The 15976-nt window shown below is 49.8% G+C and overlaps 1 protein-coding gene across 4 annotated transcripts in view; it reads right to left on the bottom strand.

The window, feature by feature from the left end:
• The window catches only part of MBP (myelin basic protein), a 115171-nt gene that overhangs the window by 87299 nt on the left and 11896 nt on the right, over positions 1 to 15976 (bottom strand). For all 4 annotated transcript variants that reach the window (XM_072819288.1, XM_072819341.1, XM_072819353.1 and 1 more), the window contains exon 2: positions 5831 to 5906. In XM_072819288.1, the coding sequence (XP_072675389.1) occupies positions 5831 to 5881 (51 nt within the window). In that variant the 5' untranslated portion in view covers positions 5882 to 5906. The remainder of the gene's footprint in view (positions 1 to 5830; positions 5907 to 15976) is intronic.

Genomic DNA, 15976 nt, shown 5'->3' with positions numbered 1-15976 from the left:
CCAGGGGCGGCTCTGGGTTCCCAATGCAAACACGACTCTACAAGACCCAAGTGCAAGGAGATGTTTCACGTTACGTTCCTTGGCGTGTTGTCAAGCCAGAGACAGATCCGCTCGGAGGCTTCCAGAAGTGTAATGAGAAGGTTATTGATGATTTCGCAGATTTTGGAAGGTTTCTCTCAAATGGCACGTTTTCCCGCATGATTTTATTTCTTTTTTTTAGGAGCTCGCTTAAGTTCTTCTGGAAGCAAGTCAGGAGAGCAGGCTCCGGGGTGCATCGAGCTCTGAAGCAGCCTGTAGGCGCGCATGCGGTTTCAAAGGCGCGAGTCTGAGTTCTGTCCTGGCGCTAGGGGTATGCGGAGCAGCGGGCTGAGCTGCGTGTGCGAGGACGGGACGCGCTCCCACAGCACACCACTCCCTCCGCTGCCGTTTCTGGTACTTGTACGTGTGTTTGTGCTCTTCAGAGGATTTCACCCTCTGCGTCCAGTATTAGCTTTTGTGTGAAACTGTACAACTTTGACAGAGACCAGAATTTGTTTCCCTGACAAAAAAAAAAAAAAAAAAAAAAGTACTGATGCTTACTTAGGAGGGTTTTAGGTATCCTGAGACATGGATGGAGCACCCCGTGGGCCAGGCTGCCCCTCCAAAGACGTGGCTATGTAAGTCTGAAGGATTTAAAGTCAAACATTTAGGGAAGCCTGGGTGGCTCAGTGGTTGAGCATCTGTCTTCGGCTCAGGACGTGACTCCAGGGTCCTGGGATCAAGTCCCGCATCGGGCTCCCCACAGGGAGCCTGCTTCCCCTTCTGCCTGTGTCTCTGCCTCTCTCATGAATAAATAAGTAAAATCTTAAAAAAATAAAATAAAAACAAACATTTAAAATTTGGTTCCTCAGGCATGCTGGCCACGTATCACGGGCTCCTTAGCCGCATGTGTCTGGAAGACAGTTCAGTGCTCCATGTGAGGGGTCAAGAGGACATCTTCATGGGGCTGCATGTGCATGTGCGTGTGAGCTAGAGATACAGAAGGAGGCCAGGGGAGACAGAACGGACTGTGAAACTGCAGAAGACAAGAGACAATGCAGTCTGCCTACACCTCACTAAGAGCTTACTACACGTCGTCGAGGTGTTTCCACCCCTCAGACTATGTGCTCCATGCTTGGGAGGAAATACCTCCCATTTTTCAGTTCCCTGAGCTTTTAAAGGCACATTATATGATTTACTGAAGAGTTAGCTGAGTTCTCAAAAGAATTCCTGTATGCGACTTGCCCAAGAAAATAGAAATTATACACATATGGGTCCAACAACTGCCAACTGACAGCAAGTGTGTTGGAAAGGTCAGTATTTCTGGGTGAATTCAGTGCCTCTATGGCACCAGAGCCCCTTTGCACGATGCTCCAGGCTGGGGTTGGGGTGACTGCAGGAAGTGGCTTTCTCAGTAATCCCACTTCCCCCCATTCTGTGAAACAGCCGTGGTGACAGTCGGCACTTGAACAAGGAAGTGCAGGAGGAAGAGTGGCAGCGGGAGAAAACAGCGCCAGTGTGTTTGGAGACCTGCAGGGCCCGGTCTCGGTCCCGGGGCACCCTTACTCTGCGGTGGGCTGGACAGCACCCTGCCCAAGGGGGCCCACCAGCTGTCACCTGGCTGGGGCTGGTGGTGGGATGGGTGTGCTGGGCTGTGTGTGGAGGGGATGCTGGGACACATCCAGGAGCAGAGCTGCTGCAAGTCTGGCCCTCGGTGAGTGTAATTTCTGTCTGAGAAGAGGGGAGACTGCACGGAGCAGCTCCGGCTAATGATGGCCATCAAACAGAATGACTTCCCATTCTTGGGGATCGTATGATGGAACAGAGCTTTCTAAATGGGTGAGGTGCCCTGGGGGCACCCACAGCTGGGATGACAAGTCGCAGGAGTTAGGACCCCACAGAGGAATGGCCTTGAGAGATCACCCTGTGGTCAGATGAGGGCAGCACCGTCCACAGACCTGATGTCAGTACCTGCACAGGAAACATATTCTCCCAACAAAGTGAAAGATGGTCCACGTGGTAATGAGAGGAGCCGATCACTCCCATGCCTTTGTGATATATTCAAAAACTAATGCCTTACTTCTCAGACCATCATTCGAATATCATCTAGGGGGTCTCATCAAGCCAGTGGATTTTAATGATGACTAAATCCACGGATGACTTCTTCAGGGGTGGGATTACTCTGGAGAGGCGGCAAATGTGCTTGTGTTTGATCCCACCTGGCGCACACTTGGCCCCGAAGAACAGCCTGAATAACAACTCAGTCTGATTTGAAATGCCAGATCACAAAGCGACTCCTCGCTGTAAAATGTGGATGTGAACCTAAATTTTGCACCTGTGGGGAACCCTGTGAGCCAGATCTGAGGTCTGGGAGAAGTCCAGGGAGGAGCCTTTCCCAGGCCACCCATAGATGAAAGGCAGGTTTTCAGGATGACTGTGGTTTGCTAGGTCTTCAACATTTCAAGTAACTCGTCGCTTGATGTCACTCGTTTTGGAAAACATGCAAGTATGCCAGGACGGACTGTGGGTTGTCTTTATTTGTAATGATTCTAACCAGCAATGCCCTCTGCTTTCAGAGGAGAAAAAAAAAATCATGAGACTTTAAGTTCATCCCCAAGAGAACTGATGGCAGTGTTAAAATTAAAAAAAAAAAAAATTAAAAACCCAAAACCAACAAGGTTGAGAATTCAGATATTAAGAAACAGTTCAAGGGCACTGGAAATCCTACTTCCTTAAGGTAGGTAGGAAATTGGGGAGCAGGGAAATGCAAAGTTCCATGCTGAATGAGACAAAAACCCAGGGCAGCCTACGTAACATATGTGGACTCTATCCTGAACACCTGTTGCATGTGGACCCTGTCCCCGGGGCCTGTCACCCATGGATCTTATTCTGTGGGCACATCAAGTTTGGACCCTATCCTGGGGGCCCATCACCAACGGATCCTACTCAGTGGGCACATCAGTTAAGGACCCTATTCCGAGGGCCTGCTGCAAATGGACAGTTTCTCCAGAGGGACAGTCGGTCTAACACCTTTTATTCAAGCTGAGGAAAGCTAACGAATCCCCATGCTAGCCAGGTCTCAGGTGTCTTGTCTCCCTGTGCCGGCTTCCCTACCTTGCTCCCAAGTGCCATCCACCAGACATAGCCTCCCCAAAGGCAGGGGAGTCTATTTTTAGCCTGTGGAACTGGTTTCTTCCTGGAGACTCTGCGGGTGGAGTCTGCTGAGAGCCCTGTGAGTCTGGGCCCAGAGCCTGGGGCCTTGGGCAGCAGGCGCAGGTGTCCTTTGGATCCGCCTGGGCAGCTGGGATGCATCCTTCCTGGCTCTGCCAAGTCACAAGGTAAACATGGCCTGGCTGATGAAGTGCTGAGCAACTACTGAGCCAGTACTAAATGCCAACCAAACCCTCCCTGGACTCAAGAACACAGGGTCACAGAGGCATGTGAGAGGTTTCTCTGTGTCTGAAGAAGGGGAACGATTTACAGGAAGGTCACCAGACTCCTTTCATAGCTGGGGTCTCTCTTGCTCCCGCTCCCCCTGGGATACTCTGCTTTTGCTGGGGCTGCAGGAACAGGCTATCAGTCATCATGCTACCTGGCCGTGCATCCTGCTCCACCTATAACCAGCCGTGCGAGGTTGGAAAGGGGGTCTTCTCTCTGTCCAAGCTATCTCTTCCGTGATGTCGCCGCCTCCTGCATCCTAACCTGTCTTCTTCAGGAGGAGAGGGAAAGTAGTGAGAAGACTGCAAAGTGCTGGGTCACAGGAAGAAAGCTGGCTGTGTCTCCTTCCCTTGGGAGCCGGGCTGGAGCAGGAAGTCATGGCAACCCAGTGGTGCTGCAGGTCCCAGGTGGGATGCAGGAGGCGAGGGGTGGGAAGGCAGGGGAGCAGCTCGTGCATGAGGCAGGGTTGTGGGGGAATGGAGGTGACTCTGCTCTGCATCTACCCTCCCCATTAACAGGCCGACCTGGCCCGGACACCAACAACAGCTGTCCTGTGACCTTCCCACGAGTCAAAGTGTGCATCATGGAACTGCCTGCAGAAACATACAGAATGGCCAACAGTCGGGCAGGAGCTCACACCATATTATTCTTCTCTGGTGCATGCCTAAATGCCGGGTAACATCTCAGACACTCACTCAGAAACATGTCAAACCCTTTTCCATCCAGTTACAAAAAAAGCCCAAAATTTAAAGAGATTTTACATATAACAACCATCTGCAGGAACCAGTGTTCTTAAATTCCCAACTTTTAAAATCATCCAAATGGTAACCACCAGCTCTTGGACAACAGGAGAGCAAGTATAGGCTTTCCTGCTGCTCAACAATCTCATTTTGGGAGAATCACACAAATTAAAAGTGTGTTTCATGACTTTATAACGTCAGACAACAAGGAAGACATGAAAGCCACAGAGCAGTTTTTAAAACTGGAGCCTCAGATCCATCCTTACAAGACTTGCACTCCCCTGGTGCTGACGGGTGGGAACTCCCTGCCAGGGGCCCATCTCCACTTTCACTTCTGGTGGAGATGCCGTCCACACTTCTGGGCTTCGCAGCACCTGAACACACAGCTCAACGCTACTGCCCATTGTGACGACGATGAGGTGACCGGTGGTATGGCTGAAGTTCTAAAAATTAACAAGTCATCCCCCTGTTCAGCATTGACTAGAGTTGCTTACATACTTACAAAATACATAAATCAGCCCCCTTTTAGCAGGAAGGGGGGAATCCAAACCAATCACGACATTATCAACAGATAAATCCCTTCCAGTTCATCTTGGGCCTGAAATCATTAGTCAAGAAACTAGATGACACTGTAACTAACTGAGATAAATATGACCAAGGACAGTGTATCCTCACACGTTTACTTTACAAGGAGGACTTGAAAGCAAATTATGGCAAATCACCCCCCTTGGCTGATACAGAAACAGAGTCCAAGCACCGAGTAGAAGGACCCACGGCTGCTGAAGTCATTGCTATTCATAAAAACCACACCACAGACCACGGTTCAGGGGGTGTCACGGCTATGGCCAAGTCAGTGCCATGAATTGCATATGGAAGCACATCCATGTACAGGTGGCGGTGGAGGTCCTCCACCCTCAGTGCAGCACCCTGGGCCAGCACCATCGTCTTGAGCTGGGACACACATAAGGTGAAGTTGAGGTAAAGTATCAAAGGCACAGAGTGATTTCCCTTCCCTGTCCCCATGATCAGGGCACATTCAACGTCAGCCCTGCTTTTTCATCATCTGAAATGACCCCCTAGTGGTAGAGGAAGCCCTGGACAGAGCATGAGGCAACCGGGGGCCTGTGAGTGGCAGGCTCGTTGAGGTTGCCCCCCCTGGAGTGGGTGGGGAGGAAAAGGCTGCCAGGGGCATCTAGGGCTATGCAGAGAACCTGCATCAAGAAGGAACTGAGGGCTGAAAACTGAGGTGGATGCCATGCTGGAAACATAAGGATGACGACTTTGACAACCCTGGAAGGATGCCGACCGTTTCTATGTGCATTTTCCCCTTTGGCTTATCTGTACCTTCCAAACAGGTTGAGCGAGCAACGGTGGTGACAGTGGAGGCAGGGACAGGAGGCAGGTGCCCCTAGCAGGCCAGCACGGCAAGCCTGTAGTGGCCCGGGGTCTGGGCTGAGGCACACAGGTCGTGGTCTGTGTGCAAGGCCCACTCTAGATGTTTCTGAGGCAGCAGGTAACACCCCAATCATTTTAGCGGGAAACCCTGGCAGCCACAGTACATGTCAGGAGGATTATGTTCAATGACAAAACTGAATTGTGTCTGAGGGAGTTTCTGAGCCAGGCTGACTTCTTACCTTGTTGCTCTTCTCCGCACTTAACTCCCGCTTTCCTGCATGGTTTCCCATCCTGGACCGCCGAGCTCGTCAGAAGCTGCAAGAAAAACAGAAGGCATTGGCCTTAAAGCTAGTACTCTCAGAATTTTCTACATTGTCATCCATCAGAGCAATAGTCCTGTGACAACAACTGGCTCATTTCTGAGAGGAGAAAACCAAAACCTTCCAAATCAAGACACAACAGAAGCCTTCTTAGCGCAGGCCTGTTGGCTTCCAGTTGCAAGCAAACGCAAGCAGGTGGGACTGCTGCCGGTACCCACGCTCTGCTCAGTACCAAAGACCCTTCCGCATGTGTCCTCATCCTGGACAATGGGCCCGAGTCCAGCACTCTCGCGGACAGTGTCCACCCCACGGCACGCACACAGGGGCCTCCCACCTCCCCAGCTGTGGTGAGGCGTGCTGAGAGGCACAACAGGGTGACACTCCTAAAAATGAAAGGCAGACTACTGGGCTTGCTGTTCAGAGAATCTCGGGAGCACAGAAATGGCAAGGGCAGACTAGAGACCGCTTATCTCACAAGTATCCCAGGAATCTGCAGAATTTGCAAGGAAGATAAAATTGGATTAAAAAAGCATCTGATCTTCATCTGTTTTTTCTAACATAAACTTTAGCAGCAAATTCATGATTTCTCCTGCCAAAGGCACAATACAGGAGAATTTAGCCAAACTCATTCTACACCAATCGCTTATCCACTCTCATCCCTGGATGTGTGTGAACCACTAGGACCACTCACTCCATCACCATTGACCATTGCCTGGCTTCAGGTGCCAGTCTTAAGGGACAGTTACAAAGCATCATTGTCCATGAGGAACTCTTTTTAAAGAACATGTGAAAGCCAACTCTGTGCTGAACATGAAACAGCTTTCCTTGAAAGATAAAAAATGAATTGTCTTCTAAAAATGGGGAGGATTTCTAAAACATAACACTTGCCTGGATAAAAGGCAAGCCTTGCCCCCCAAGAGGCACTCCTCAGGAAAAGGGGAAATACTTCAAATCTGAATTTTTCCAGTCTCCCACAGCACCAGGCACCTCTGAGTGTCCATGAAGGATGCCTTTGCCTTTGATTTGTCAAGATCAACTGATCATATAATCCTGGTCATGAGGACTCCAACCAATGGTGGGATGGGTGAGAAAGAAGCAATGACAGTTTCGAGCATCACCTCCCAGGGTGTGTGTGTGTACGTGAGCAGTTACATAGTGGAGACCGTGAACAGCCAACCACATGTGGAGAGAACACCCTTCCTTCCCCAAAATTTGTAAATGGAAGTCGGGGAACGGGACTTCCCTTCCTTCTCATATGTCCAGTGAGAGCCTGGGAAGAGAAAGATAGTAGTAGTAATGAGTTCCGGTAAAATCAAAGACATAGCTCGAGGAGCGATGAAACATCACTAGCAGAACAATCGGTGAATTCCTCATGTTTCATGCATGAGACCAAAAAACCCCAGTGTTTAAGAATGTACACTTGTAAAGATGCAAGTCTACCTTTGCAGATAATTTCAGCCTCCAATGTGATTCTATCATCTATCTACCAATTTATTTAAAGTGGCCATCACAAAAACTTGCACGGGAAAAATGGAGGTTTGGGTGCACATGGTGCTCTACTTGATGGCATAGAAGGGGGAAGAGAGAACTTGTATTTGTCCTCTTGGGGTCTATACAATGGTCACATGATAGTGTGTGGGTGTTCTCCCAGGAGACACAGGTCTGAATGGAGGTTAGAACACCTGCCCCTCTCTTTGATGCCATGTAAGGTTTTAACTAAATATCAAGGACTTGTAAGATGTATAGGATACACAGAATAACAATGCAGTAAACATCTGTGGATCTCCCCTACCTCCATTTTAGCGATAACAACTGGTTATGCAAAACTAAACATGGGTAATAACAAATATTGTTAGAATGTCTATAGTACCCAGAGCAATCTACAGATTTAATGCAATCCCTCTCAAAACACAAATAGCCTTTTTCACAGAACTAGAACAAATGATCCTAAAATTTGTATGGACCTACAAAAGACTCTGGATGGCCAAAGCAACCTTGAAAAAGAAAAACAAAACTGGAGGCGTCACAAGCCCAGATTTTGAGATAAACCACAAAGCCATAATAATCAAAGCCGTAGGTTACTGGCACAGAAACAGACACATAGATCAAGGGGAAATGGAACAGAAAGCCCAGAAATAAAACCAGGATTATATGATCAGTTAATCTTGACAAATCAAATCTTGACAAGAAGATGTAATGGGGAAAACACAGGCTCTTCAACAAATGGTGTTGGGAAAACTGGCTGGCTCCATGCAAAAGAATGAAACTGGACCACTTTATTACACCATACACAAAAATAAAATGGATTAAAGACCTAAATGTGAGACCTGAAACCATAAAAAACCTAGAAGAGAGCTACAGGCAGTAATACCTCTGACACTGGCTGTAGAAACATGTTTCTTGATATATCTCCTATGGGGAGGGAAAGAAAAGCTAAAATAAACAATTAGAACTACATCAAAACAAAAAGCTTCTGCACAGAGAAGGAAACAATCAACAAAACTAAAAGACAACCTAAGGACATTTGCAAATGACATATCTGATAAAGGATTAGTATCCAAAATAAATAAAGAACTGATATAACTCAACACTGAAAAAAACCAAATAATCTAATTACAAAATGGGCAGATGAGTAGACATTTTTCCAAAGAAGACATTCAGATGGCCAACGGGTGCATGAAAAGATGCTCAATATCACTTATCACCAGGGAAATACAAATTAAAGCCACAATGAGCTATCACTTCACACCTGTCAGAAGAGCTAAAATCAACAACCCAAGAAACAAGAGGTGTTGGTGTGGATGTAGACAAAGGGGAACCCTCTTGCACTGTTGGTGGGAATGTAAACCGGTGCAGCCACTCTGGAAAAGTGTGGCGTTTCCTCAAAGAATTAAAAATAGGGCTACCCTATGATACAGTAATCTCACTGCTAGGTATTTACCCAAAGATACAAGATACTAATTCAATGTTTACAGCAGCATTATCTACAATACCCAAATTATGGAAGCAGCCCAGGTGTCTATCGACAGGTGAGTGGATAAAGAAGATGGGGTATATATACAATGGACTACTACTCAGGCATCAAAAAGAATGAAATCAGATGCCTGGGTGGCTCAGTGGTTGAGCATCTGCCTTTGGCTCAGGGTGTGATCCCGGGGTCCTGGGATCGAGTCCCACATCAGGCCCCCTGCAGGGAGCCTGCTTCTCCCTCTGCCTGTGTCTCTGCCTCTCTCTGTGTGTCTCTCATGAGTAATTAAATAAAATCTAAAAAAAAAAAAAAAACAAGGAATGAAATCTTGCCATTTGCAACAACCTGGATAAAGCTAGAGACTATTATACAAAGTGAAATTAGTCATCCGAGAAAGACAAATACCATATGATCTCAGTCCTATGTGGAATTTAAGAAACAAAACAGGTGAACAAGGAGAAAAGAAGAGAGAGAGACAAACCAGGAAACATTTAATGCCAGAGAACACACTGATGGTCACCACAGGGGAGGTGGGCGAGCAGGGGGAGTGGGTTAAATGGGATGGGGAAAAAAAAATGAAACACAGGCAAAAAGAGTTAACTCCTTCTAAAGCCAACAACTTGGACTTTAGGGAGTTTCTTCTCTCTGAGCATAAAGACGAATGTTTGCACCCGGGCGGCACTCCAGCCCAACGTTGGCTGCTCCGCACCCCTACTTCCACCAGCGTCCAGCACCCCCTCACTACATTCTCGGTTGGTATTAGGCAAATCCCAGAGCAATGTTCTCTCCTTCCAGAAAACACATCTCTAAGGATTTAACCTAAATCACAATTGCGTGTGTGTGTGTGTGTGTGTGTGTGTGAGGGTGGGGGTGTGTGTCAATATTTGGGGGCTGCTTGTGGACAAAAGTAGAACTATTTTTGAGCAAAGGGCGTTTGAGGCTGGAATCCAATGACAGACACCTTCCCCCCCCCCCCCCCCCCCCCGCCTTGGAGAAGGTAATGCTTCTTCCAAGCTGCTCAGTCCTGATCAAAACTTCATCACACTTTAAAGCAAAACTTGAGGTCATCCTTGGGAGGGTTGTTCCTGAAATATTTAATCACTACTTAGAAAACTCAAGACTACCGAGCCCAAGATAGCTCGAAGTAACAAAAGTCCATGAAATATTCTATGAATGCATACAGAAGCAATTCGATCTGACTGGCCTCTCAGATTAGTAGAGATCTTACACGTGTCATTTCACGCAGGCAGATTCTCACCTTAAACGCACAATGTACATACTGGCCAGGAGAGAAAGATGAGAAATACAAGGTGACGAGGAACATATACTCGTCGATCGGGGCCGTCATCATCCAAGCGGCGGGCACTGGCTCTGCTGGGTCTAACTGTGCATGTGGAGCCAGCAGGTGGGGCCGCAGGCTGAGAAGAACCAGCTGCAGACCAACAAACAGGACGCTTGCAGGTCATCTTTATCCCATTTCATTTTTTCTTAAGTTTCCTTATTAATTTTTTAAGGAATCTACACCCAACATGGGGTTGGAAACTCTGAGACCCTGACCTCGAGACCCATGCTCTCCCGACCCGGCCAGCCAGGCGCCCCTATTCCATTCCATTTCTGAGATTAATTGAATTGAGACAGCAGGATTTTGAGCCTGTGGAATGCTGTTTGGAAGCCAGCTGACTCTGAAGCGTCTTGAGTAATCCGAGAGGTTTCTTGTGAAATAATAAAAAGGGGAAATGGAGGAAGGGAAGGGAGGATGGTGGAGCTCAAAGCAGAATGACCTCTGGTTTGGCAGGAGCTGCCACACACTGTTTAGGGGGAACAGCCTGTTCCAGAGGGGACTCCTAAACAGGCCCCCGCGGTTACTGGAAATTTCCGTCACATGTACATGAGCATCACGTATATGTCAGCATCCACACTGTTACGAGCCAGGGGGCTAGAATTTGGCATATCCCATTCTAGGTAGCAATCCAGCGTTGCTGGTGCAGACTTTGTGTTTCAGAGTTCACCCATACTGAGCAAGACTCCCAGCTGGTCCCTTGGTGGAGATCCTGAGGGAGCCCGCACAGGCCAACCCCCTGCCATGGGTGGCTGGGGGTACCGGTGCCCCGTGGGCTGGGGTGCTTGGGGGCACGGAGGTGAAAACAGAGTGCCACCAGGTACTTTAACCAACCACATCCTACTGGAGTTCTAACTTTTAAAAGTGCAGACAAGGCAAGTCAGAGTTGGGTGCCAATCTAGGCTTGGGCTAGGGACGAAGGGCCACGGGTCCAGCTCTCTGAGCCTCAGATGCCTTTAAGGCAGAAGGAAGAAAAGCCCTCTGGCTGTCCTGCACTGAAGGAAGCACACAGTAGGGCTGGTGAGGGTGAGGGTGAGCTCTGGGCGCTGCTCATTTCCATCCTCTGGTCCCTCCCAGCAGGTGCATGTGACCCCAGGAAGAGAGGACAGGGGCAGGCACGCAGCTGTAGGAATGAATGCACAGACCTCTCCGGGGGCATCCACTCAAACCGACAAGGTCCAGGGCAGAGAAGGGGAGAGAACACCAGTGCCCCCGAGAAGCCCAGGAATGACACTGTACAAGGAGCCGGAAACCAGAGCTCAGGCCCTGCAGGGACCAGCCCGACACAGGAAGTGAGGCAATTGTGCTGAACGGGGCGGCGAGAGAGCATGAGTCTCCCAGCCCGGGCCTCAGGAGACAGTGTTCCCCAACCTCAGAGGAGCCCTCAGATTCTAAGACACCATCCACTCTTGGTGAAGTGCCGCCGAGGGCATTTTTACAGGCAGTGGGGTAACGATTGTGAGACAGAGAAGGTCTTGTTACTGGTCTTCCTAGACATCGTCCAGAGCACAGGGACTTCCCTGAGCACCCGGAAGCCAGGGAGGCTGGGGCCGCGGTGCGGGGTCAGGTGGGGATGTTACAACCTTCACGGTGCAGGGGGGCTCAGAACCACCACCTGCTAAGTTATGCAATTACAGGAATAGCCTGTAAGCTCTATTCCCATTTCATAGCCAAGAGAGTACCGTTTAGAAGCCTGAATCTAGGGATGTCTGGGTGGCCAGGGGTTGAGTGTCTGCCTTCAACTCAGGTCATGATCTCACGGTCCTGGGATCAAGTCCTGCATCAAGCTCCCACAGGGAGCCTGCTTCTCCCTCTGCCTGTGTCTCTGCCTCTCTCTCTGGGTCTCTCATGAATAAATAAATACAATCAAAAAGAAGAAGAAGCCTGAATCTAGCTTTGAGTGTATCAGGCCTTTAGGAAAGTACTTTATCAATATGTCTTAGGTGGAAAAAAAAAAAACATTATAGTGGGTCTGAGATGTGATATGTTTCTATATAATTAATTAGCACAATAAAAAGAAATAAGACCTTAACTGTAGCAAGTACCCTTAAAAAACACACGAACGGTAAGAACCTGCTTCTTACAGACACTTGCATGGGGATAACAAGCTCACTAATGAGAACAGCAGAGATGACCTTAGTTCTCTACCAAGTATCTTACAGGAGCAACCGGTGGAAAGTGCATCATTTTGATCTGGGTTTTAATTCCCTGCCTGCCAGCAGCTGTTCATCATAGATCATCCTTGGCAAATCAAACTTTTCTCAGCTCCTAGAATCCCTTCTGTAGAAACGGACATCGTACTACCACAGGGTCCAGGAAGGTGATGGACCTGATGGCCACAGGCCCTGACCACACATCACTGACACAGCTGCCCTGTCTTCCCTTCCCTAGAGAATGGCTTGTATGTTACACAAGGCACCAGACTCAGAATGAGACCAATAGGGAGTTCATTCTGACCCAAAAGAGCTAATCTTCCACATATCGTAACCAGAAACATTTGACTGTCTTCTAATAACATTTTTTAAAAGATTTTATTTATTTATTTATTCATGTGAGAGAAAAAGAGAGAGAGAGAGAGAGACAGGCAGAGGGAGAAGCAGGCTCCCTGCAGGGAACTCCAACCCAGGACCCCAGGATCATGATCTGAGCCAAAGGCAGAGACCCAACTTCCAAGCCACCCAGGCTCTCATAACATTTTAAATAAATAATTGCTCCGTACTCAGTAGGGAGCCAGAGGATGATCTGTCCCTGTCATTGGTCCCTGGTGCCATGATCCACACATGTTAATTCAGAGCAATGTTTTCCCCTGTTTTGTGTGCACTTGCCACAGTGTGGGCGTGGCCAGTAGGGACCCCAACGGGAGGCCACTGGCTGGGGGTTGGGAAGGACGGGGTGGGGTTTGCACCACGGTGGGTCGAGCACCAAGCCCACAGAGAACTTGCTAAAATCCACCTGCTGGAATCTGTGAGTCATTTCCAGCAGAGAGGGGTGTTGACACATACTTACAGGAGCAGGATTTAAAAATCCCACTAGAGGGGTAACTTTGGCTTTCTCAATTTTTAGTATCAATTAAACATCCTTTGCCATTAACCATAAATGGAATATTTGCCTTTCACTAGACTTTACAGGTCAACAGCGTTGATTGTTATCACTACTGCAGTTCCCACATCACCTGGGTCCTCACGGCCCCAGCACCTGGTCACTGGGGTCCCTAGTGGCACCCAGGAAATGCTGTGCAGACACATGCTGGGGGGGGGCAGATATTGGGATCCTGGGAATGGCGTGCATTGGTCACTCATATTGGCTGAGGAGCCACCAGGCAGTCAGGAGCATTTCGTCGTATTTTGGAGGTGGTTCAACAATACGTTCTAGAGGAATTATATGTTCTAGAGGAACATAAGGGAAAGATGGTGGATTCGTGCATTTGCAAAGAAGAGGTTTATCTGATCTCTGAATTGTGGCAATGTTGGATATTGAGGGAAAAGCTCTAGAATTCAGATTGACAGAGTGTAGTCAGGATATCTCAGGAATGAGGTAACCTGATAAAGGTAATAAAACAGGAAGTGTGGGACACCTGGGTGGCTCAGCGGTGGAGCATCTGCCTTTGGCTCAGGGCATGATCCCGGGGTCCTGGGGTCGAGTCCCACATCGGGCTCCCCACAGGGAGCCTGCCTCTCCCTCTTCCTGTGTCTCTGCCTCTTTCTGTGCGTTTCTCATGAATAAATAAATAAAATCTTTAAGAAAAAAAAAAAAAAACAGGAAGTGGGGAAATTTCCAAAGGGGCATCCTTATTCCCTTTTTGGGAAATGCTAACCCTAGACAGAAGGAACTCACCGGGGAGCTGCTGGCTGATCCTTCCATGGGAGCTCTTCCCCCACAAGGGAAGACTGCTAACCTAGGAGACCCCAACTTCCTGGACACCGTGCCCCCCGACACTCCTCCTCAGACACCTGTGCGGTGCTCCCAACACTTCCCAGGCACACACCACCCACCTGTCCGTCAACACGGCACACTGAGCACGGAGAGAGAATCGCCAGCCGCCCCATGCAACTCAGTGAAGCCACACAGCCTGACGGAATTTCACCCAGAGCCAAGAGTGTCTACTGTGATTTTTCCAAAGAAAGGTTTAAAGGCTTCAGAGTCAGGAAAATATTTTAAAGGTTTTGAGGCATTTCACAAAAGAAGAGGTGGGAGGAAGGGGCAGCTGTCTCCAGTTCAGAAGCTTGTTTAGGAAGAAAGTACCACTGGGCCCCAGGCAGGCCGTGACCTGTTCTTCTGACCTTGAGCACCTTCCCTAAACTCAGCCTGGGCTCCCCCTTGTAAAGAGGGCAAACGCACCCGCCTGACCCCCCATCAGGTGTCGGGAGATGCAGGGAATGTGGCCGCGGGGGGCGCGTGTAGGGGGAAAAGGCCAGGCTTCACAGATTCAAGCAGATTTCCAGCACAAAAGGACACGGCCCCAAAGTCGTCCAAAGCACCTGAAAGGGACGTCGGGGACTCGCGGACAAAGCGTGTGCAGGACACCCGCCGAGCGTGCGCCCACAGGGCCAGGCGGCTGGAGCGAAGCGCCATCAGAGCAGGGCCGCGAGCAGCGGGCAGCCCAGCCGGGGCAGCGGCCTCACCCCACAGGCTCTTGGTTGGGGGCAAAGAGGCAGAGGAGCCGAAGCTTGTAATGTGTACGTGAGGTTCGCTTTCAGAATCTTCTGCTCACACGTTCACGATTCTGTGACGGGGAGAGAGGTTTTTAGATTTTGTTGCTCTTACGGGGGAAGAGGGAACATTCCCGTGTGCAAACAGGTCCTAGGAAGTTGGCTCCCAGCACCAGGCCCGCCAGGCCCGCCGGGCCGACGTCACGTGGAGACCGGCCTTCCTGACACGTGGGGAGAAAACCCGCTCGGGGCAGGGGCACACAGGGCTCGGCGCCAACCGCGAACCAGTGCTGCGCCCCACGGGCTCCGGGACGCTCTGCAGCGGCAGGCGGGGCGCAGGCGGCCAGACCGGGGGCCACGCTGGGCCGGGGCGCCGGGGCTTGGCGTGGAAGCCTGGAGCCTGGGCAGGCCCTCTCTTGCCGGCGCTCTCCCGCCTTGCCCAGAGGCTTCTGGCTCAGTTCCTCCTTATCAGTAAAGCCAGGATGGTAAATGCGACTTCCTGGAGCTGCTGTTAATCTTTGACAAGCACCTAAAGATAGAGACCATGGGTCAGAGGACAGCAAATGCCAGTAGGGGCGCGGCCCTCTCCCTCGGCATCTCCTCGCTGAGCCCCGGCAGGGACTGTCACAGGGCTGCCCAGGTGAGCCACATGGCCTGGGACACCTGTGCCATGACCATATGGCCACGTGTGTCACGTGACCCAGGGCACCGTCCGTGGCCATGAGGACGCACACAAACACTCTGGGGGCCGCTCGGGGCCAGGGCTGGTGATCAAAGGACAGAACAATGTTTCTTCGACTCCCGCATATCTCAGCCCACCTCCGAATGGCTCATAAATTCCCTGACACCGGGTGTGACAAGTCCTGATAGTTACGCACAGGGAAGAAGAAATGCGTCAGCTCAGGCCTGTGGCCAAAAGACTAGGGTCTGAGTCCTAACTGCGTCTCTTTCTGAAGATGCATAAAACATTTAAGTCCTAGAATTATCGATCTAAAATCTCCAGATTCCAATCACCAACCCTACGTGGTCCTGTGGGAGACAGCAGATCTCACCAGCACCTTGTCTTCACGCAGGCACGTAGCCCTGAACCGCCCAGATTCCGATCCGGG

This window comes from Canis lupus, chromosome 1, assembly GCF_048164855.1.
Source record: "Canis lupus baileyi chromosome 1, mCanLup2.hap1, whole genome shotgun sequence".
Lineage (NCBI taxonomy): Eukaryota > Metazoa > Chordata > Mammalia > Carnivora > Canidae > Canis > Canis lupus.
Note: the sequence above shows the minus strand (reverse complement) of the source record. Positions and strands in the feature narration are given on the sequence as shown.